This window comes from Paroedura picta, chromosome 6, assembly GCF_049243985.1.
Source record: "Paroedura picta isolate Pp20150507F chromosome 6, Ppicta_v3.0, whole genome shotgun sequence".
Taxonomy (NCBI): Eukaryota; Metazoa; Chordata; class Lepidosauria; order Squamata; family Gekkonidae; genus Paroedura; species Paroedura picta.
The window spans coordinates 9,313,522-9,334,564 of record NC_135374.1 but is presented as its reverse complement, the minus strand read 5'-3'; the positions used below and the strand labels follow the sequence as shown (position 1 = coordinate 9,334,564).

At 47.5% G+C, this 21,043-nt stretch overlaps 1 protein-coding gene across 4 annotated transcripts; it reads right to left on the bottom strand.

Moving 5' to 3' along the window:
• Window positions 1–913: 913 nt before the first annotated feature.
• CCDC83 (coiled-coil domain containing 83) lies at window positions 914–19,791 on the bottom strand. Of its 4 annotated transcripts, none has more exons than XM_077341386.1 (11): window positions 19,675–19,791; window positions 15,445–15,583; window positions 13,610–13,694; window positions 12,776–12,944; window positions 11,483–11,650; window positions 10,179–10,270; window positions 8,650–8,718; window positions 6,828–6,949; window positions 5,871–5,968; window positions 4,246–4,496; window positions 914–1,216 (listed from the first exon to the last, which is right to left on the bottom strand). In XM_077341386.1, exons 2-11 carry the CDS (start codon window positions 15,552–15,554, stop codon window positions 1,040–1,042), a joined length of 1,341 nt encoding a protein of 446 aa, XP_077197501.1. In that variant the 5' UTR covers window positions 15,555–15,583; window positions 19,675–19,791; the 3' UTR covers window positions 914–1,039. The 4 variants fall into 4 exon arrangements, with proteins under 4 accessions (XP_077197501.1, XP_077197500.1, XP_077197499.1 ...); XM_077341385.1 differs by lacking the exon at window positions 19,675–19,791 and adding an exon at window positions 19,498–19,582; XM_077341384.1 differs by lacking the exon at window positions 19,675–19,791 and adding an exon at window positions 19,383–19,520.
• Window positions 19,792–21,043: the final 1,252 nt, after the last annotated feature.

The following is a 21,043-nucleotide window of genomic DNA, read 5'->3' as shown; positions in this document are numbered from 1 at the left end:
AGCCAACTTGGTGCTGTAGCCTTTAAAGTGCTGGACTAGGTTCTGGAAGAGCCGCGTTCAAATCCCTCCCCATGCCATGGAAGCTTCCTGGATGACTTTGGGTCAGTCACAGGCTTTCAACCTAGCCTACTTCGCAAGGTTATTGTGACAAGAGCCACTTTGGGTCCCCATTGGAAGAAAGTCGGAATTTAAAGAAACAAGACTGGGCACAGTTAAGCGTTCAGCAAATTGTGGTGACACATGACCCGCACAAAAGTGCGTCTAGTCAAGGCTATGGTCTTCCCAGTTGCAATGTATGGCTGTGAAAGTTGGACCATAAGGAAGGCCGAGCGTCAAAGAATTGAGGCTTTTGAACTCTGGTGCTGGAGAAGACTCTTGCGAGTCCCTTGGACTGCAAGGCGAACAAACTGGTCAGTCCTAGAGGAGATCAGCCCTGACTGCTCCTTAGAAGGCCAGATCCTGAAGATGAAACTCAAATACTTTGGCCACCTCATGAGAAGGAAGGACTCCCTGGAGAAGAGCCTAATGCTGGGAGCGATGGAGGGCAAAAGAAGAAGGGGACGACAGAGAATGAGGTGGCTGGATGGAGTCACTGAAGCAGTCCTAGAGGAGATCAGCCCTGACTGCTCCTTAGAAGGCCAGATCCTGAAGATGAAACTCAAACACTTTGGCCACCTCATGAGAAGGAAGGACTCCCTGGAGAAGAGCCTAATGCTGGGAGCGACTGAGGGCAAAAGAAGAAGGGGACGACAGAGAATGAGGTGGCTGGATGGAGTCACTGAAGCAGTCGGTGCAAACTTAAATGGACTCCGGGGAATGGTAGAGGACAGGAAGGCCTGGAGGATCATTGTCCATGGGGTCGCGATGGGTCAGACACAACTTCGCACCCAACAACAACAACAAATGACCCGCATTCTTACCAACGCATCAACCTTTTTAATATCAACCAACAGACACAGGGATGTGGAAGCTACACTCTGGCAACTTGAAGCTAGTGTCTTGTCTTTTTTACAAAAAGAACACACACACAGCTTCTGTCTCAAGGAAACGCAGACTTGATCATCCGGTAGGTGATGCGCTGGGCTGCCGGGCTGCTGTCGTATCTCTCTTCAAGCCGGGTTCTGCTGGGCATTTCTTTATTGTTTTCTCGGACGGTCATGGCTTTGCCGACTGCACACATCATCTTCACCTCCAAAGGCCCCAGCTCTGTGTACTCCTGGAATTAACAAGGGAGGAAAAAGCGAGGCTCTGACCAAGGGAGTTTGAGCTCTCAAACGTTTAGACCAGCCTAAACATTTAGGAACCAGTTTGGTGTAGTGGTTAGGAGGGCTGACTTCTAATCTGGCATGCCAGGTTCGATTCTGCGCTCCCCCACATGCAACCAGCTGGGTGATCTTGGGCTCGCCACGGCACTGATAAAACTGTTCTGACTGAGCAGTGATATCAGGGCTCTCTCAGCCTCACCCACCTCACAGGGTGTCTGTTGTGGGGAGAGGAAGGGAAGGCGACTGTAAGCCACTTTGAGTCTCCTTCGGGTAGGGAAAAGCGGCATATAAGAACCAACTCTTCTTCTTCAGTAATATCAGGGCTCTCTCAGCCTCACCCACCTCACAGGGTGTCTGTTGTGGGGAGAGGAAAGGGAAGGCGACTGTTAGCCGCTTTGAGCCTCCTTCGGGTAGAGAAAAGCGGCATATAAGAACCAACTCTTCTTCTTCAGTAATATCAGGGCTCTCTCAGCCTCACCCACCTCACAGGGTGTCTGTTGTGGGGAGAGGAAAGGGAAGGCGAGTGTTAGCCGCTTTGAGCCTCCTTCGGGTAGAGAAAAGCGGCATATAAGAACCAACTCTTCTTCTTCTTCAGAAATCTCAGGGCTCTCTCAGCCTCACCCACCTCACAGGGTGTCTGTTGTGGGGAGAGGAAAGGGAAGGCGAGTGTTAGCCGCTTTGAGCCTCCTTCGGGTAGAGAAAAGGGGCATATAAGAACCAACTCTTCTTCTTCAGTAATATCAGGGCTCTCTTAGCCTCAACTCCCTCATAGGGTGTCTGTTGTGGGGAGAGGAAAGGGAAGGTGAGTGTTAGCCGCTTTGAGCCTCCTTCGGGTAGAGAAAAGCGGCATATAAGAACCAACTCTTCTTCTTCTTCAGTAATCTCAGGGCTCTCTCAGCCTCACCCACCTCACAGGGTGTCTGTTGTGGGGAGAGGAAAGGGAAGGCGAGTGTTAGCCGCTTTGAGCCTCCTTCGGGTAGAGAAAAGGGGCATATAAGAACCAACTCTTCTTCTTCAGTAATATCAGGGCTCTCTTAGCCTCAACTCCCTCATAGGGTGTCTGTTGTGGGGAGAGGAAAGGGAAGGCGAGTGTTAGCCGCTTTGAGCCTCCTTCGGGTAGAGAAAAGCGGCATATAAGAACCAACTCTTCTTCTTCTTCAGTAATCTCAGGGCTCTCTCAGCCTCACCCACCTCACAGGGTGTCTGTTGTGGGGAGAGGAAAGGGAAGGCGAGTGTTAGCCGCTTTGAGCCTCCTTCGGGTAGAGAAAAGGGGCATATAAGAACCAACTCTTCTTCTTCAGTAATATCAGGGCTCTCTTAGCCTCAACTCCCTCATAGGGTGTCTGTTGTGGGGAGAGGAAAGGGAAGGTGAGTGTTAGCCGCTTTGAGCCTCCTTCGGGTAGAGAAAAGCGGCATATAAGAACCAACTCTTCTTCTTCTTCAGTAATCTCAGGGCTCTCTCAGCCTCACCCACCTCACAGGGTGTCTGTTGTGGGGAGAGGAAAGGGAAGGCGAGTGTTAGCCGCTTTGAGCCTCCTTCGGGTAGAGAAAAGGGGCATATAAGAACCAACTCTTCTTCTTCAGTAATATCAGGGCTCTCTTAGCCTCAACTCCCTCATAGGGTGTCTGTTGTGGGGAGAGGAAAGGGAAGGCGAGTGTTAGCCGCTTTGAGCCTCCTTCGGGTAGAGAAAAGCGGCATATAAGAACCAACTCTTCTTCTTCTTCAGTAATCTCAGGGCTCTCTCAGCCTCACCCACCCCACAGGATGTCTGTTGTGGGGAGAGGAAAGGGAAGGTGAGTGTTAGCCGCTTTGAGCCTCCTTCGGGTAGAGAAAAGCGGCATATAAGAACCAACTCTTCTTCTTCTTCAGTAATCTCAGGGCTCTCTCAGCCTCACCCACCTCACAGGGTGTCTGTTGTGGGGAGAGGAAAGGGAAGGCGAGTGTTAGCCGCTTTGAGCCTCCTTCGGGTAGAGAAAAGGGGCATATAAGAACCAACTCTTCTTCTTCAGTAATATCAGGGCTCTCTTAGCCTCAACTCCCTCATAGGGTGTCTGTTGTGGGGAGAGGAAAGGGAAGGTGAGTGTTAGCCGCTTTGAGCCTCCTTCGGGTAGAGAAAAGCGGCATATAAGAACCAACTCTTCTTCTTCTTCAGTAATCTCAGGGCTCTCTCAGCCTCACCCACCTCACAGGGTGTCTGTTGTGGGGAGAGGAAAGGGAAGGCGAGTGTTAGCCGCTTTGAGCCTCCTTCGGGTAGAGAAAAGCGGCATATAAGAACCAACTCTTCTTCTTCTTCAGTAATCTCAGGGCTCTCTCAGCCTCACCCACCTCACAGGGTGTCTGTTGTGGGGAGAGGAAAGGGAAGGCGAGTGTTAGCCGCTTTGAGCCTCCTTCGGGTAGAGAAAAGCGGCATATAAGAACCAACTCTTATTTCACAGTTTTTTTTTACTCTTATAACGTTCTTCAGGCTTCGAGAAACCCCAGGAGTGGCTCGATCAAGCAGAATATGGTTGGGAAGCAGAGCTGTGGACACGCCCACCTGGGTCCCTTCCCCTTCCCACCCCCTCCAGGCCCATCATTGGCTGTTTTGGGAGGGGCGGGTCGATCTGACCATATATGGTCCTATCACAAGATAAATGTTCTAAAACTTTAAAAACTAACTCCCGCCCCTTTGGGAAACCCTTCCAGGACCGTCAAGAAACTCCCGGCCATCACGAAACCCAGGTTGGGAAAGCTGAACAGAGAGGCTTGATCCTATAGAAAAAATCGGTACTCTTCAGTTTTGAAGGCAAGTCTGAAATGGGGCGTTTGGGAAACTCAGGACCATCAAGGAACTCCAGGGGTTTCACGAAACCCTGATGGTGAAAGCCTGGATTATATCCTGGTGGTTCTTTTTTATACCCTGGTGGTTCTAAGCCGGATTTATCCGGGGGCCAGGCAAAGAGGGGTGGGTGGGGGAGGTTTGAACTTTTTTCTTCTTACCTTGAAGTCAGCTACGTCTTCGTACAGAAGTGGAGGAAGAAACTGGGAAGCCATTTGCCCCCGCAGGTATACCAGCTCAAAAGGATCCTCGGGGCGCTGCTTTCCTCCTGCTTCCTCCTCGTCCAGTTCCGTGGCGAGGATGATTTCGGAGGCGGAGGTCATCGAATTCATTTCATAGCGGTTGGTGAGGAGTCTGGGGAACTGTCCGCTGGGATACAGCAGGGGAGACACCTGGAGTGTCCTGCCGTATCCTGCAGGGATAGAAACAGTCATTCATTCATTTGTTGAAGAGAAGACCTCCACACGTATGTGGAAAGGGGCTGCAGCTTAGTGGAAGAGCATCTGCTTGGTCTGCCAAAGGCCCCAGGTTCAATCCCCGGCATCTCTAGTTTAAAAATACCAAGCAGTAAGTGATGTGGAAGGTAAAGGTAAAGGTATCCCCTGTGCAAGCACTGGGTCATGTCTGACCCTTGGGGTGACGCCCTCTAGTGTTTTCATGGCAGACTCAATACGGGGTGGTTTGCCAGTGCCTTCCCCAGTCATGACCGTTTACCCCCCAGCAGCATGCTGGGTACTCATTTTACCGACCTCGGAAGGATGGAAGGCTGAGTCAACCTTGAGCCGGCTGCTGGGATCGAACTCCCAGCCTCATGGGCAGAGCTTCAGACTGCATGTCTGCTGCCTTGCTACTCTGCGCCAGAAGAGGCTCTTTATGTGGAAGACCTGTGTGTAAATCCAAAATCCCGGGTTCAATCCCCAGCATTGCCAGTTTAAAAATACCGAGCAGTAGGTGAAGTGAAAGACCTCTGCGTAAGACCAAAGTTCTGGGTTCAGTCCCTGGCATCTCCATTCTAAAAGGATCAGCCAGTAGGTGTTGCAAACAATCTTTGACTGGGACCCTGGAGAGCCTCTGCCAGTCGGAATGGACAGCGTTGATGCTGACAGACCAGGGGTCTGACTCAATACGATGCAGCTTTGTGTGTATTCACGTGTGAGTATAGTGGGGTGGGAAGGGCGGTCAGCTACAATCACATGGGTGTCCCCGTTTGACACCTTTGAGATGTAAACAGCTGAACTGACCAGAAGCACTGCTCCCGCGGTCAGATCCTTTTTGTGATTTTCATAATTCTATCACAGAATCATAGAGTTGGAAGGGGCCATACAGGCCATCTAGTCCAACCCCCTGCTCTACGCAGGATCAGCCCAAAGCATCCTAAAGCATCCAAGAAAAGTGTGTATCCAACCTTTGCTTGAAGACTGCCAGTGAGGGGGAGCTCACCACCTCCTTAGGCAGCCTATTCCCCTGCTGAACTACTCTGACTGTGAAAAAGTTTTTCCTGATATCTAGTCTATATCATTGTACTTGATATTTACTGCGTGTCCTTTCCTCTGCAGCCAACGGGAACAGCATCCTGCCCTCCTCCAAGTGACAACCTTTCAAATACTTAAAGAGGGCTATGATGTCCCCTCTCAGCCTCCTTTTCTCCAGGCTGAACATTCTCCGTGATGTCTACAGGGATGTCTCCTCCCACCCCCCCACCCCCCCATCCTTCAGGTGTGAGAATATTGGAAGGACAGGCGGTCCATGTTTCCCGGGAAGGCAGCATAAGATCCTCTGCGGTTACCTTCCGTTTGATCCTCGTGAGAAGAGGTCTCCTTTAGTTCCTCAGTTTCCTCTTCCATGGCGATCTGTAGGCCGGCCCCTTGAGTAAGGAATAACTGCCTAGAAAATGAAAGGGAAAGCCAAACAATGCTGCATTTCTTGAGACATGAGCACTACCTTCATTGCACTTGATTGCGCCACAAGGTTCTCTGAAGGGCAGTGATAAATTGCTTCATCCCATATATGCCTGGACTTCAGTCAAGTCTCCTGGAGAAAGTCCTCACCCCTGGAAGCAAGCTTGCTGACGATCTGAGGCAGGGCCTTCTTGGACGTCCCTTGCAGAAGACTTCCAGCTGCCCCACTGTCGTTTCTTAACTCATTCCTAGCTGACACTCCCGACTGTAAAATTCTGGTTCAATTCCCTGTCGCTCAAGGTTTTAAAACCGGGTTAAAACACTAACCCAGGGATTCCCAGCCAAGGTGCCCTGCAGACCAGGGGCTCTGTGACAGCTTCCCAAGGGTTCCCTGGCCTCTCCCCTACAGCCTGCCTTTGGGGACTCAGCCACAAGGTATTCCCGGCACTGTGGTGAGAGCAGAGAACCAGGGTGGGATTCCTGCATGGTTACTGTGCCAGGGGAAGGGGCGGGGCCTGAGTGCCCCTTCCGGTCTCAAACCGCCTCCTTTCTTTCCCTCTTTCAGTCCTCCCTGGGGAAGGGAGGCATGGCTGGGATGGGCTAACTGGAATCTTCCCTACCCTCTCTAGAATCATAGAGTTGGAAGGGGCCACACAGGCCATCTAGTCCAACCCCCTGCTCAACGCAGGATCAGCCCTAAGCTACCTATACGTAATGGTTGGTAAAGTCTGTTTCCACGTATCCACAGAATTGTGCCTAAGCACAAAAGCTTATAGAATTAAAGAATTAAAACTTTGTTGATCTTAAAGGTGCCACTGGACTCAAACTCTGCTTGCTCTCTTTACCTGGGTATCCGAAGGTAATGCAGTCTACGATCGTACAGCTTCTTGATGAGATAGATATTATCCTCCTCCAGGGCATGGGCAGCGGATTCCATATCGTTCACCTCCTTCCTGTAAAGAGCAACCTGTTGAGAAAGATGAGACCCTGCTAGGAAATTTCATAGAATCATAGAGTTGGAAGGGGCCATACAGGCCATCTAGTCCAACCCCCTGCTCAACGCAGGATCAGCCCAGAGCATCCTAAAGCCTCCAAGAAAAGTGTGTATCCAACCTTTGCTTGAAGACTGCCAGTGAGGGGGAGCTCACCACTTCCTTAGGCAGCCTATTCCACTGCTGAACTACTCTGACTGTGAAAAAATTTTTCCTGAGAATGTTGGAAGGGGCTTGACAGGCCATCTAGTCCAACCCCCTGCTCAATGTAGAACCAACCTTAAGTATCTGTCCAACTGCTACTTGAAGATTGCCAGTGAGGGGGAGTTCACCACCAACTTAGGCAGGTGATTACACTTCTGAACCACTCTGTGAATTTTTTTTCTTGATATCTAATCAATATTGTTCTACCCATAGCTTAAACCCATTACTGCAGGTCCTCTCCTCTGCTGCCCACAGGAACCTTCCTTTGCCCTGCTCCAAGTGACAACCTTTCAAATACCAAAGGAGAGCCATCATGTCCCCGCTCAGCCTCCTCTTCTTCAGGCTGAACATTCCCAAGCCTTTCCTCGCAGGGCTTGGTCCCTTGGCCCCAGATCCTCCTTGCCACTCTCCTCTGCAGCCTCTCAATTTTGTCCACGTCCTTTTTGAAGTGAGGCCTCCAGAACGGCACACTGATAATATCTTATCCATTATGGCCCCCTTGACCCCCACTGTTATTGGCACTGGTCAGTCTCCAGTAGAAGAACTTCAGTGTGCAAAGCAGACACTTTGAGCACTAGCCACTCTCTTGTCCCTGCCCAGGGGGCATGACTAATGGGCCCCAGGGGGCATGACTAATGGGACAGTCCGTAACTGTCTTCGGACTTCTTTTGTTAGATGGAAGGTGCAACCTCCAGCTGGCAGACAGGTAACTTACAGCGAGTTTCCGAGCCTGCGTGTCCCAACTGAAAAGTGAGTCAGGCAGCTAATGGGTCTTTGCATTTTTTTTTGACTTGAGCATATTCTCTCCTCCCACCCCCCAAGTGGGTCACTATACCAACAACAGGGCACAGAGACAGATTTTCCCCTGATGTTAGAATCATAGTTAGGAGGTATCTCTGGGGTCATCTAGTCCAACCCCCTGTGGAATGCAAAAATTCATAACTGCCTGCCCACCCACAGTGACTCCAGTTCCATGCCCAGATAATGCCCCCCCCAATCCCCATTCATATATTTGTGAATGTTGCCATGTTGGGATCCAGAGGCATAGTCCCTCTGAATGTGGAGGTTCCCACTCAGTCCCCATGTCTGGAAGCCATTGATAGGCTCATCCGCCATGAAACTATCTCATCTCCTTTTCAAAGCTGTTTACTACCGTGGCCCTCACTACATCCTCTGGCAGCCAATTCCACATTTAATCACTCTAGGCGTCAAGTTGTGTTTCCTTTTGTCCATCCTGAACCTCCTGCCCATCAAGGATGGGTTATCAAGCATATTATAATTGTTGCCAGCATCGTGTGTGTACTGAGTCACGCCAGATAGGTTCCAACACAGAGCAACCCTATGAATTAACAACTTCCGAACGCTCTCAGCCTTGACAGGCTCACGTTCCGAGAATCTTGACTGAATCCATCCGTCTCATGTCAGGTCGTCTTCTTTTCCTCCTGCCTTCAACTTTCCCTGTCCCGCTCACCTCTTCTTTCAGCCATTCGTATTCTTTAATCTCCCGGCAGCTGATGCTGTCAATGTGCTTAACTGCATTCTGAGGAAAGAAAAGAGGAAATCCTGGTTGAAGTAGAAACCCTTGGCCTTGAAGGACAGACAAGGCAAGAGACTTGTCCTGCATAGTGCAGGGGGTTGGACTAGATCAGGGGTAGTCAAACTGTGGCCCTCCAGATGTCCATGGACTACAATTCCCAGAAGCCCCCTGCCAGCGAATGGTGCAGGGGGTTGGACTACCCCTGGACTAGATGATCCATGAGGTCTTTTCCAACTCTATGATTCTATGATTCTATGATTCTATGATTCTATGTTTCTATGTTTCTATGATTCTATGATTCTATGACTCGCAGCCACCGTAGGCTCAGAGGTGGTGGGAAACCTTGAGCAAAACTCCTTTGTGATCCTGGAAACATATGAATGCCACTGGTTTTGTACAAGAGCAATCTGGCAGCTTATAACATCTTTTACTTAGATAGGTGGGGACGCCGTGCACTAATAAACCTACAATAAAGCTCGGTGTACAGAGGGCAACAGTGTGGAAATTATGCCGAAGGAAGTGTCCTTGAGGCATGTGTCATATCTGGAAAACACACATCACAGATTGTGTATTCCTCTTGGTCCATATTTGTGAATGAACTCTGGATTTTGTTAATTCTTCTTATTGTATATTCCAGGCTTTCTCACCCAGCCCTGAAAAGGTTTCCCAAATGCATGGGAGTTAATTAATCTTCTATAATAAAAAATTGTTGAACATTTATTGGGTGATATGACCAGATAAGGTCATGTCGACCTGTTTTCACCCCCCAAATGGCCAATGATGAATGTTTCAGGGGTTTCTCAAGTGGCTACCTGACAGGTATCGAATATGTATCATGTATTATATTGATATAATCCTGTGAAGCTTTTCTGATCTTGCTTTATAATATTTTAGTGTTGTCCTTTACTGTAAGCTTATAACAAAATGTCACTTGTTGATTTGTAAGTTTTGAAAAAGTCCTAGTACTTGTATATCAGGTTGTACCAATTCCCCTCTCCCTTGGCAAATGCCTACTAGGCTGTTCCTGAGGATATGCTCTTTCTTTTGCTAGCTGAGTGGGGTGGGCCCGTGCATGCGGATCGGAACTTGGAAGAACCCAGAAAAAAGGTGCTAATATTCAATACTGCTGTGTACCCTCACAAAAAAAAGGCGAAGGTTATGAAAACACGTTCTAGCAGGGGTGGCCAAATAGTGGATCTCCAGATGCCCGTGGACTACAATTCCCATGACTCTGGCAGTGGCTCATGGGAACTGTAGTCCAGGGACATCTGGAGAGCTAAAGTATGTCCGCCCCTGGTCTAACCTATTATGAAGCAGTTTCATATGAGTACATAAGGAGACCACCATTCTTGCTTTATGCGGAGAATCCAAGAAGTTCATAGCTAGAGCGAAAGGGTTTTCTCCTTCCACGTGCTCACCACAATACAGAAAAAAGAGCAATATTCCAAGGCTTTAAAACATACCTCTGTGGCCCATTCTTTCTTTAGCTCCATTTGCTTCAGCGTGTATTTGTCAATTTTTTGCTTTGTTTCTTCCAGAGCAAGTCTAAAAAATTCTAGTGGGGGGAGGGGGAAATACAAAGGAAGATCTAGAATTACTTATTGCCTTATAGCACATTCAAATGGAGTCATAAAGCAAGTTTTTACACAATAATAACAATATTGGCCTTCTAGAGGTTTGGGCTGCTAGACCCGGGGATTTTTTCAGTGATGAGAATATAGTATCATCTTAATAATGTAATGAACTTCTTTGCTCTGACTTCATAGATTATGTGCTGTTTGCATTGTAGAGTTTAAGTGTACTTAAAGGACTGCAAGCCTGATCTTTGTAAACACAGCATGCATATTTGGTCGTGTAGGGCTCTTAAGCTCCCCAGAGGGGGCAGGGGATTCGATGCACCCAGCTCCTGTTGCCCATGACTGCTCAGAGTGGCAGTGGGATATTGTTTTCCTTTTAAAGAAAGAGAAGAGTTGGCTCTTATATGCCGCTTTTTTCTACCCGAAGGAGTCTCAAAGCGATTTACAATCGCCTTCCCTTCCTCTCCCCACAACAGACACCCTGTGAGGGAGATGAGGCTGAGAGAGCCCTGAGATTACTGAAGAAGAAGAAGAAGAGTTGGTTTTATATGCCGCTTTTCTCTACCCGAAGGAGTCTCAAAGCGGCTTCCATTTGCCTTCCCTTTCCTCTCCCCACAACAGACACCCTGTGAGGTGGGTGAGGCTGAGAGAGCCCTGATATTACTGAAGAAGAAGAAGAATTGGTTCTTATATGCCGCTTTTCTCTACCCGAAGGAGTCTCAAAGCGGCTTCCATTCACCTTCCCTTTCCTCTCCCCACAATAGATACCCTGTGAGGGAGGGGAGGCTGAGAGAGCCCTGATATTACTGAAGAAGAAGAGAAAGAGTTGGTTCTTATATGCCACTTTTCTCTACCCGAAGGAGTCTCAAAGCGATTTACAATCGCCTTCCCTTTCTTATCCCCACAACAGACACCCTGTGGGGTGGGTGAGGCTGAGAGAGCCCTGATATCACTGCTCGGTGAGAACAGCTTTATCAGTGCTGTGTTGAGCCCAAGGTCACCCAGCTGGCTACATGTGGAAGAGTGGGGAATCAAACCCTACTCACCAGATTAGAAGTCCGCACTCCTAACCACTACACCACGCTGACTCTACATTGCCACTGCTTTGGGTCCCTCACCAGCACCACCGCTGCCCTAATGAACTGACCTGTCTGCCTGCCGAGTGAAAGATTCGCTCAAAAACTGCTCACCTGTCATTTCCTCAAGGTCTTCCTTAAGCTTCTTGATGTCTTGCTCTAGGACCTGGATTTGTTTTGCATGATCTGTACTCCCGATGTTTTTATAGTCGAGCCAGTAGTCCATCTCTGCCTGCTTCACTAGAAGCTTTTGCTCAATCTGGTGGATCTGAGAGCGCATGTCTGTTGGACAATACAAGACACGATTCGGTAAGATGGCAGTATCAGTAACAGGGTCTGCTTTGGAAAACAAGGACATTTACAGAAGATTGACACAGGTTTCAGATCGAGGAAGTAGACTAAAGGGTCACAATTGTTCCCTTTTGAAATTCAGGAGCAAGACCAAGTCAGAGACTGGCCAGGGGACGCAAATTTCCTTGCATGACCTGCTGTTCCTGATTGGAAAACAATCCATTCCAGCCGCAAATCTGTCCCCAATAGAATCAATGTACAAATCAAAATGCAGTGGAAAGGTATTGGAAAAATGCTATACACAAAAAACAAACAAGCACCATCCAATACCAAAACAGCTCTATTTGGCACAAAAAAAAACCCTTGACAATATATCAGTTTTCATATGCACTAGGTAAAAGGTAAAGGTATCCCCTGTGCAAGCACCGGGTCATGTCTGACCCTTGGGGTGACGCCCTCTAGTGTTTTCATGGCAGACTCAATACGGGGTGGTTTGCCATTCCCTTCCCCATCATATGCACTAAGAGCCTCACAATTTTCTAATTAAAGTCTCAAGACCCAGCAGATTATTAATGTGCACAGTGCATCAAACAAGTTGGAAAGTTCACAGAAAGAATCATTTTAGTACAAGCCAGAAGGCACTGTCAGCTCTTGTAAATGCTTCCCAAACACTTCCGGTTGTGCAGTGGGTGCAGAAGTACGATTTGGAAGCCACCAATCAATTGATCCTTTTATCGTTTCAGTTGTGGGAAAGAGAGTAGGACTGTAAAGCAGCAGGGGACGTGGGCTCCAGGGATGTCTAGTGATGTCAGCAGCCATCCAGGAAAGGCACCGTAACCCCCGGGGAGCTTTTGGCAACCCCAGGGTTCCCCAGAACCCTGGATGGGAATCCCTGGTTTATATGGTGCTCCACTGGGAATCTACCTTTTGTCATTTGTTGAATCTTTAACCGGTCATCAACTAACCTGGTCACTAGCCTGAAATTGTGTTGGAGAAGGCTCCAGTCTCACCTTATTGCTTATCATTCCCACCACTTCAAAGGCAGAATAGTCTGATGCCCACCATGCCCTCACCTAAACGTCAATATTTCTCGAGATATACAGATGTACGACTTGCCTTTGATCAGTTTTTCCTGGTCCTTAATGTACTGCCATTTTTCCTTCATGGCCTTCTCCACGTCATCCCTGGTCACAACCTCAAGTTTCTCTAGTTCCTTCTCTTGCTCTCTCAGGGTGGCTAGAAGTGCCCGGATGTGACCAGTCTGTTCTGCCTTCAGGTTTTTGTTCTGAAAAGAGAGGGAGACACAAACACTTTGACTCGTTCTGTCATTCATTTTGGTCCATAAGAACATGAGAAGAGCCCTACTGAATCAGACCAGTGGTCTGACCTGAAATATTCTTCCGGCTTCGAGAAACCCCAGAAGTGGTGCAGTCGTGCAGAACATGGGCTGGGAAGCAGAGCTGTGGACATGCCCACCCGGGACCCCTCCCCTTCCCACACTCTCCAGGCCCAACATTGGCTGTTTTGGGAGGGGTGGGTGGATTGACATGACCGTATATAGTCAAATCACCTGATAAATGCTTAACATATTTTTGTTATGTTGTTAGGTGTGAAGTTATGTCCAACCCATCGCCACCCCATGGACAACGATCCTCCAGGCCTTCCTGTCCTCTACCATTCCCCGGAGTCCATTTAAGTTTGCACCGACTGCTTCAGGGACTCCATCCAGCCACCTCATTTTCTGTCATCCCCTTCTTCTTTTGCCCTCAATCGCTCCCAGCATTAGGCTCTTCTCCAAGGACTCCTTCCTTCTCATGAGGTGGCCAAACTCCCAGCCATTCGGGAAACCCTCCCAGGACCGACAGGAAACCCCAGGGTTTCACAAAACCTTGGCTGAGAAGGCCTGCACTAAGCAAAAGTCACTTTAAGCAGAGTTTCTGGTTCGCTTACCCTTTCATTGCATCTCTCATTGATGTCTTCCAAGCGTTTGATTTCCAACAAAAGCTGGTCAATGACCTCATCTTTTATCTGAATTCTGCAGAGAAATAAACCAATGGGAAGAGCTACCGTAAAGCCAAAGAGGGTTATTTAAAACATAGATTGCATGGGAAATTTCCAGACTTTTTCATGGAAGCCAAATAATGACAGTGTAGAAGTATGGAATTTAAAGGGGTCTGAAAGTTATGCAGCTCAGACTTCTGCACTGCGGGAGATTGCAGTTTCATGCAGTGAAAACAGCCTGAAAGATATATACTGCCAGCTACTGGTAAGGCTGCCAATCTCCAGGCAGTGCATGGAGCTCTCCTTGAATTATTCCTGATCTCCAGACTGTAAATATCAGTTGTCCCTGGAAGGTGGACTCTATGGCATTATACCAGTTGAAGTCCCTCCTCCTCTCCCAAGTCCTGCCCATCTCAGGCTCCATTTCCAAATACCAGGTATCTCCCAATAGACACACACAAACACACATAAATATAAAAGGTAAAGGTATCCCCTGTGCAAGCACCGAGTCATGTCTGACCCCTGGGGTGACGCCCTCTAGCGTTTTCATGGCAGACTCAATACGGGGGGGTTTGCCAGTGCCTTCCCCAGTCATTACCATTTACCTCCCAGAAAGCTGGGTACTCATTTTACTGACCTCGGAAGGATGGAAGGCTGAGTCAACCTTGAACATACATATGTCAGGAGGCAAATTCCTTTCAGGACCAGACTGGCGAGAAATTCTGGGCTTTGGGGGTGGGGGCATCATCTGGACATGGAATTGGGGTCAGTGTGGATTTCCTGCATTCTGCAGAGGTTTGTCTAGATGACCCTGGATTAACTTCCTCCCCCTACTCTGCACCTCCCATGCTGAGGTAGTGTGGTACTCTGTTGCTGACTGGTCAGGGCTTCAGCTCAAGAATTGCTGGTTCCTGGTTGCCATTCCCTCGCAAGATTTATTTTTGCCCTCATTTTTAATTCAAATTCAAATTTATTTTAATACAGCACTGCGGCCAGATAAAACAGATCGCAAGAAAAAAAAACATTTCACAGCAGAAAATTGCATAATCAGGGAACCAATACAAAATTTAAAATATATAAAATTTTATAATTGATGGGTACATTATAAAAAATGCATAGTAAAATTCCTCGCCCTCATTTTTAAGTGACTGTGCTATGGTCCAAAAGCCCACATTTCTATGTGCTGAGATTTGCATTTCCGATTATCTTCCCTCCCCCTCGTTCTCCACCCCTTGTTTGTTCAAGAAAAGAAAAATAAACAAGCAGCTTCCTGCTCCATTCCCCTCTCCCCATTTGCTTTGGCTGTAGAGGAGATGAACGGTAGGAAATAAGCCCCTCTCCAGCCTTGTGGTCCTTGATTGCTGGTTGGAGCTTCGCAAAGACCACCCTCCCCACCCCCCACCCCTGCAGCTTCCCCAATCAAGTGGGAAGGAGAGAGCAGCCAGACAATTAAGTGTACAATGCAACGTCTGTTTCAATTCAGGAAAAACAAAGGCGGAAGATCCGGGTTCAGATTGATCTGAAATCAGCAGGATCGACAACAGAGAAAAAATTTAAGTGCGGAACCAACCCCGCTCTCCTGGAGAAAATATCTGCATGGGAAATTGGACTGCTTAGGCTCCATCTCCCAAACATCCAGAAATTTCCCTTAGGTAGAGGGTAACCCTAGGTTACTGGGATGGCAGCAAAGCTCCTTTGGTCCACAAAGGGCTAGTCAGGGGATTGGATCCTCTCTCCAGGTGCCCAGGCCCTGAGATGCTGCATTTCCTGCCAATGATACATACTGATATTCCAGCAGAGCTTCTGGAAAATACGTCCGAGCTTCCTGCTGCTGGGATGCCTTTTTTTTCTTCTTCTTCTCCTTCTTGTCTTGCTTCTTCTTGTCTTTCACCATGGCTCACGGTTTTGTAGCGTGAAACGGATCTGGGAGAAACAAGATAATGCTTTCATAATGCACGTCGTGTGTCATGATTCCTGGTCAGTACATTGGCCTTATCTTCTGTCAGCACCAGTGAAGGAATCCCTTTTCAACACTGAATAACAATATATATATATATATTGTGTCCTAATGCTGATTTAAGCTGGTTCTCTGAATTCCCAGGTTTCATTTTTTTGTCTTTAGTTCATTCCCTAGGGGAGATATGCCCATATCGCCATGACTTTGTCCTAATGGCTCTGACAAAGGAGACTGAAATATATATATATATATTTGGTTTCAAAATAAAAAGATGCTGTTCAATCTCCACTGTACTTATCCCCTTAGCTGTTCTGACAGAGACTCCTCTTTTAGAAATGGAAAGCTATTTCCAAGTCACTTTTAGGGGTTGCTGCTCTGGGTTAGGAAAGACCTGGAGTTTTTAGGGGTGGAGCCTAAGGAAGGTGGGGTTTGGAGAGGGGCAGGCCCTCAGAAGGATATGCCACAGAGTTCACTCTCCAAAGGAGGCATTTTCTCCAGGGGTATTTATCTTGGCCATCTGGAGATAAAAAGGCCCTAAAATATCGATATAGCCCTGTAGTGTCCTAATGCTGATTTAAGCTGGTTCTCTGAATTCCCAGGTTTCATTTTTTTGTCTTTAGTTCATTCCCTAGGGGAGATATGCCCATATCGCCATGACTTTGTCCTAATGGCTCTGACAAAGGAGACTGAAAAAGATCCGTTTAGGGTAAAAATGTCTCCATAGAACTGGAAGGGTCCTCCAGGGTCATCTAGTCCAACCCTCTGCAGAATGCAGGAAATTCACAACTACCTGCCCCCCCCCACAGTAGCCCCAATTCCATGCCCAGATGGTCATAGAATCACAGAATCATAGAGTTGGAAGGGGCCAAACAGGCCATCTAGTCCAACCCCCTGCTCAACGCAGGATCAGCCCAAAGCATCCTAAAGTATCCAAGATCAGCCCAAAGCATCCTAAAGCATCCATGATGCTCTCCCCATTTCGGTCCTGGCCCAACCTGGTGGAATGAGCTCCCAGAGGAGCTGAGGACCCTGCTGAAATTGCCAGCTTTCCGCAGGGCCTGCAAGACGGAGCTCTTCCGCCAGGCATATGGTTGAGGCCGGGGTGGTGTCCTGGTGTTATCATAAGAGGATCCCCCCCCCCCAATGTCTGATCAGATCATCTCCCTCGCTCCTAGTGTAAGAGCACTGACCCTTGGGCTGAACCGAGGGAGTAAGAATTAGGACGCTTATAGGATTTAAATCGCCATCTGATTAATTGTGATTAATTTGTATTTGCTTGTTATAGGGTGTGTTTATGGGTGTTGTATTTTAAAAAAAACATTGTTGTAAACCTCCACGAGTCTTGTGGAGAGTAGCGGTATAGAAATGTAAAGATAAAATAAAAACCAGATTCACTGGCAAGTTTGGCCTGGAAGTAATTTGCTTCCTGATCCCAAAGTGTCGATTGGCATTTCCCTGGGCATGCAGAAAAGGGCCACAAGATCGAAGCACCGCTACAGTCGCTTCTGCACACTTATTCACAATCTGCCTACGTTCACAGAAACGTTGTATTTTTAATTCCTTTGAGAATTCCCCTACAAGCAATGCATTTCTTTTTTTTTTGGAAAAAACTACAAGACAGTTTTTGTCTGTAAATAATTTTGTATTGGATGGATATCTACTAATCTCACCCATTGCACAGTATATTTCTGTCTGCAGTCTCTTCCGTGGTGTAATCCCTGTTTGTCTAGCAGCTAATTGGTAGGCTTAGTTAGGGAATTATAAATTAACCTACGCCTCCTTCAATATCTCAAGAACCTCCCACTCACACACATTGAGGTTTTGTACATTAAGTTCTCTTAAATAGTAGACTCAATTCAAAGGCAGTTGATTCCTCAAGTCACACTGCACACCCCTAAACAAACTAGCCTGCTTCGAAGTCCATGGGGTATAACTTCCTTTAAGAGTAAACTGTACATTTGCTACATGGGCAACTTACAAGATTCCAAAAAGGGCATACATATCTATTCTTCTACTCTTTTAAAATGTGTTTAAAAATCAGTGCATGATCAGTGGTTAAGCCAAACATTTCTCTAGGACCAGGCCAGGGATTCTGTTGTTGTTGTTGTTTTTAGAGGGGGAGCATTATCTGGGCATGGAATTGGGTCACTGTGGGTGGGCAGGTAGTTGTGATTCTGTGACCAATAAACAGGGCACTGGAGTAGGGTTGCCAACCTCCAGACTGACAATATCCAGGAATTATAACTGATCTCCAAACTACATAAATCACATGTTATTTATTTATTTATTTAAAATATTTGTTCCACTTTTCCTGGAGAAAATGGCTACTTTGGAAGATGAACTGCGTAGCATGATATCCTACCAAGGTCCCTTCCCTAACCCCACCCTCCTAGGCTCCACTCCAAAATTTCCAGGTGTTAACAAACCATAGGATTGGCAACCCTACTAAATTCAGTCCCCGAGCATTCATGCTTAATTAGAAGTACAAGAATTGTTTTTTATACCCCATTTTTCACTACCTGAAGGAGTCTCAAAGTGGCTTCCAATCCCCTTTCCTTTCCTCACAACAGACACCCTGCGAGGTGGCTGAGGCTGAGAGATCTCTGAGAGAAATGTTCTGTGAGATCATCTCTAACAGGACTGTAACTGGCCCAAGGTCACCGAGCTGTCTGCACGTGAGGAGCGGGGAATCAAACCTGGCTTTCCAGACTAGAAGCTACCGCTCTTAATCATTACACCAAGCTGGCACATAATTCCAATTATTTTAATATGTTTAGGTAGCCTATTATTTTAATCTGTTTAGGTCTCATCCTTGGGACTAAATATTTTATATATTCCAGTTTATGAGTTTGGCAAGAAGCACGAAGATATGGGTATCCATCCATCCATCCATCCACCCACCCACCCATCCATCCATCCATCCATCCATCCATCCATCCATCCATCCACCCACCCACCCATCCATCCATCCATCCATTCATCCATCCATCCATCCATCCATCCATCCCTACATACATACATACATACATACATACATACATACATACATACATACATACATACATACATGATTGTGTGTGTGCATATATGCAGAGGGTAAATACATTTATGTGTATATATTAGCCTCCACACGTATATATGTTAATAATATATATTTTAGCCTCCGCACATGGCCTCCAATGGCAGTTTACAAAATCCATCCAAAATCTCCCAGCGGGGGACAGAGGGGTAAGGCTGCCAGATCCAGGTTGGGAAACTCCTGGAAATTTGGGGAGGGAGCTGGGAGGTAATCAGGAAGAGACCCCAGTGGGATACAATGCCAAAAATCCCCCCTCCAAAGCTTTCATCTCTCCCCCCCCCTCCCAAGGAACTTGATCTTTGTAGCCTGGAGAGGAGAAGAGAGTCCGAAAAGAAACAGCAGGTAACCAACACAATAAGTAATTTGTCAGGAATCAACCCTCATCTCCCAATGAGTCCTTCTCTGCTGTGGGATGAATCTATAATTCCTAGGGATGCCAACCTCCAGGTAGGACCTGGGTATACGCTGGAATTGCAGTTGCCTACAGAGATCCGTTTCCCCTCCTATTTGGAGGGCAGACCTCTTGGCACTGCACCCCACAGAGTTCCCTCCCCTCCCCAGGCCCCATCCCCCAAATCTTCAGGCATTTCCCAATGCGCACATGATAACCGTACCCTCCCATTCCCTATTGGTAGCCGGTGGGGTGGGAGGGGGCTAGAAACCCTAGAAATTTGGGAGTATCCCACCTGGAGGCTGGCAGTCCTCATGCACTTAGACCTCTCTCCAGCCAGGGCTCCCAGTTGGGGACCCCAGATACAACACTGTGGCTTAACAGGGTCTCTCTCTCCCGAGGCTTCCTACCTGCACTTCTCGCCAGGTCCCTTCCAGCTACCAACTTTCCTGGTTACCGTGGTAACACTAACAAGATGGCCACCTGCAAGCCGATTGACGGGGGCTGCATCCTTCCCTCCTCCTCCTCCTCCTCAGCAGAGAAAGGGGACCACCCGTCTCCCATCCCAAACCCAAGTCAGGGCATACCTTTTGATTAGGAATATCCTGGTTCCTAATGTGTAGGTTGGTCTTAAACGTAAAAGGAGTTCACAGAAGTTGGGGCTTTGGATTTTCCTCCTCCATGCCAACCAAGCAGACCGAGCGCTCTGCTGAGTTTTTTGTGGGCCCACATCTCCCTCTTGTGCCTCAATTCGGGAGTGTCTGACATTTTGGAAACTGAAAGATGGGACACACACACAGGGCAAAGACACCATGGATTCAGATTGACTTAATTCTGTTTAAAAAATTTTTGTTTGTTATGTATGACCGCTGCTCTCGGGCCAGCCGGCTCGTGGGGGTTCACAACAAGATAATAAATCCGCAATAAAATCACAAAATGCAATCAATAAAAACCCGTCCTCCTGCCTGGTTACTCAATCCAGCTCCACGAAATTTAACCTGGCTCCCAGCCTCAAGGGAGGGGCTGATGTTTAATTATTTAAAGGTTTAAAGGTTAAAATGTTTGAAGATGCGGCCACCTTCGATGATAATAATAATGATTTATTTATCACCCGCCCTTCCCCGAAAGCTCAGGGCAGATAACAACACAGCTAAAACAATAAAATAACAATAATCATCACATTAAAAATATATTAACCCCCCCCCCAAAAAAAAGTGAATTATTTCAGAGCTGCCTTTCATTTTCCAGGGGGGAGGGTGGTGCAGGTGTCAATTTGCAGTAGGAGGACTGTTTGCCGGCTGCTTTGAACCGGGAGGCCAGATTTTCAGTATTGTCAATTGTTAAACTTGTAGCTGAACAAAGTTGTCTAGTAGAATATAGAAAGGTTGTTAGGTTTTCGCACTCCTGACATATGAGGAGAAAGTAGACAGTGTGGAGATAAATGAGGAGAAATCAACCTTTGGCAGTGTGTGTCCTGCTGTTAATTTTTTTATTTTTCTGGCTCGCCTTTCTAGCCCATTATTAATAATAATCTATATTGAAAGCCATGACTTCTTCGGGTAGTAAAAATAATAGTCTATAGCAGGCTTTCTCAACTAGAAGAAGAAGAAGAAGAGTTGGTTCTTATATGCTGCTTTTCCCTACCCGAAGGAGTCTCAAACCGGCTTACAGTCACCTTCCCATTCCTCTCCCCACAACAGACACCCTGTGGGGTGGGTGAGGCTGAGAGAGCCCTGATATCACTGCTCGGTCAGAACAGTTTTATCAGTGCTGTGACTAGCCCAAGGTCACCCAGCTGGTTGCATGTGGGGGAGCACAGAATCGAACTCAGCATGCCAGATTAGAAGTCTGCACTTCTAGCCACTACACCATACTGGCTCTAGGGGTTCGTGAAACCCTGGGGGGCATTTCCCACGGCTTAAAAATAGCACAATGGTTGCCGATTGAAAACGCTAC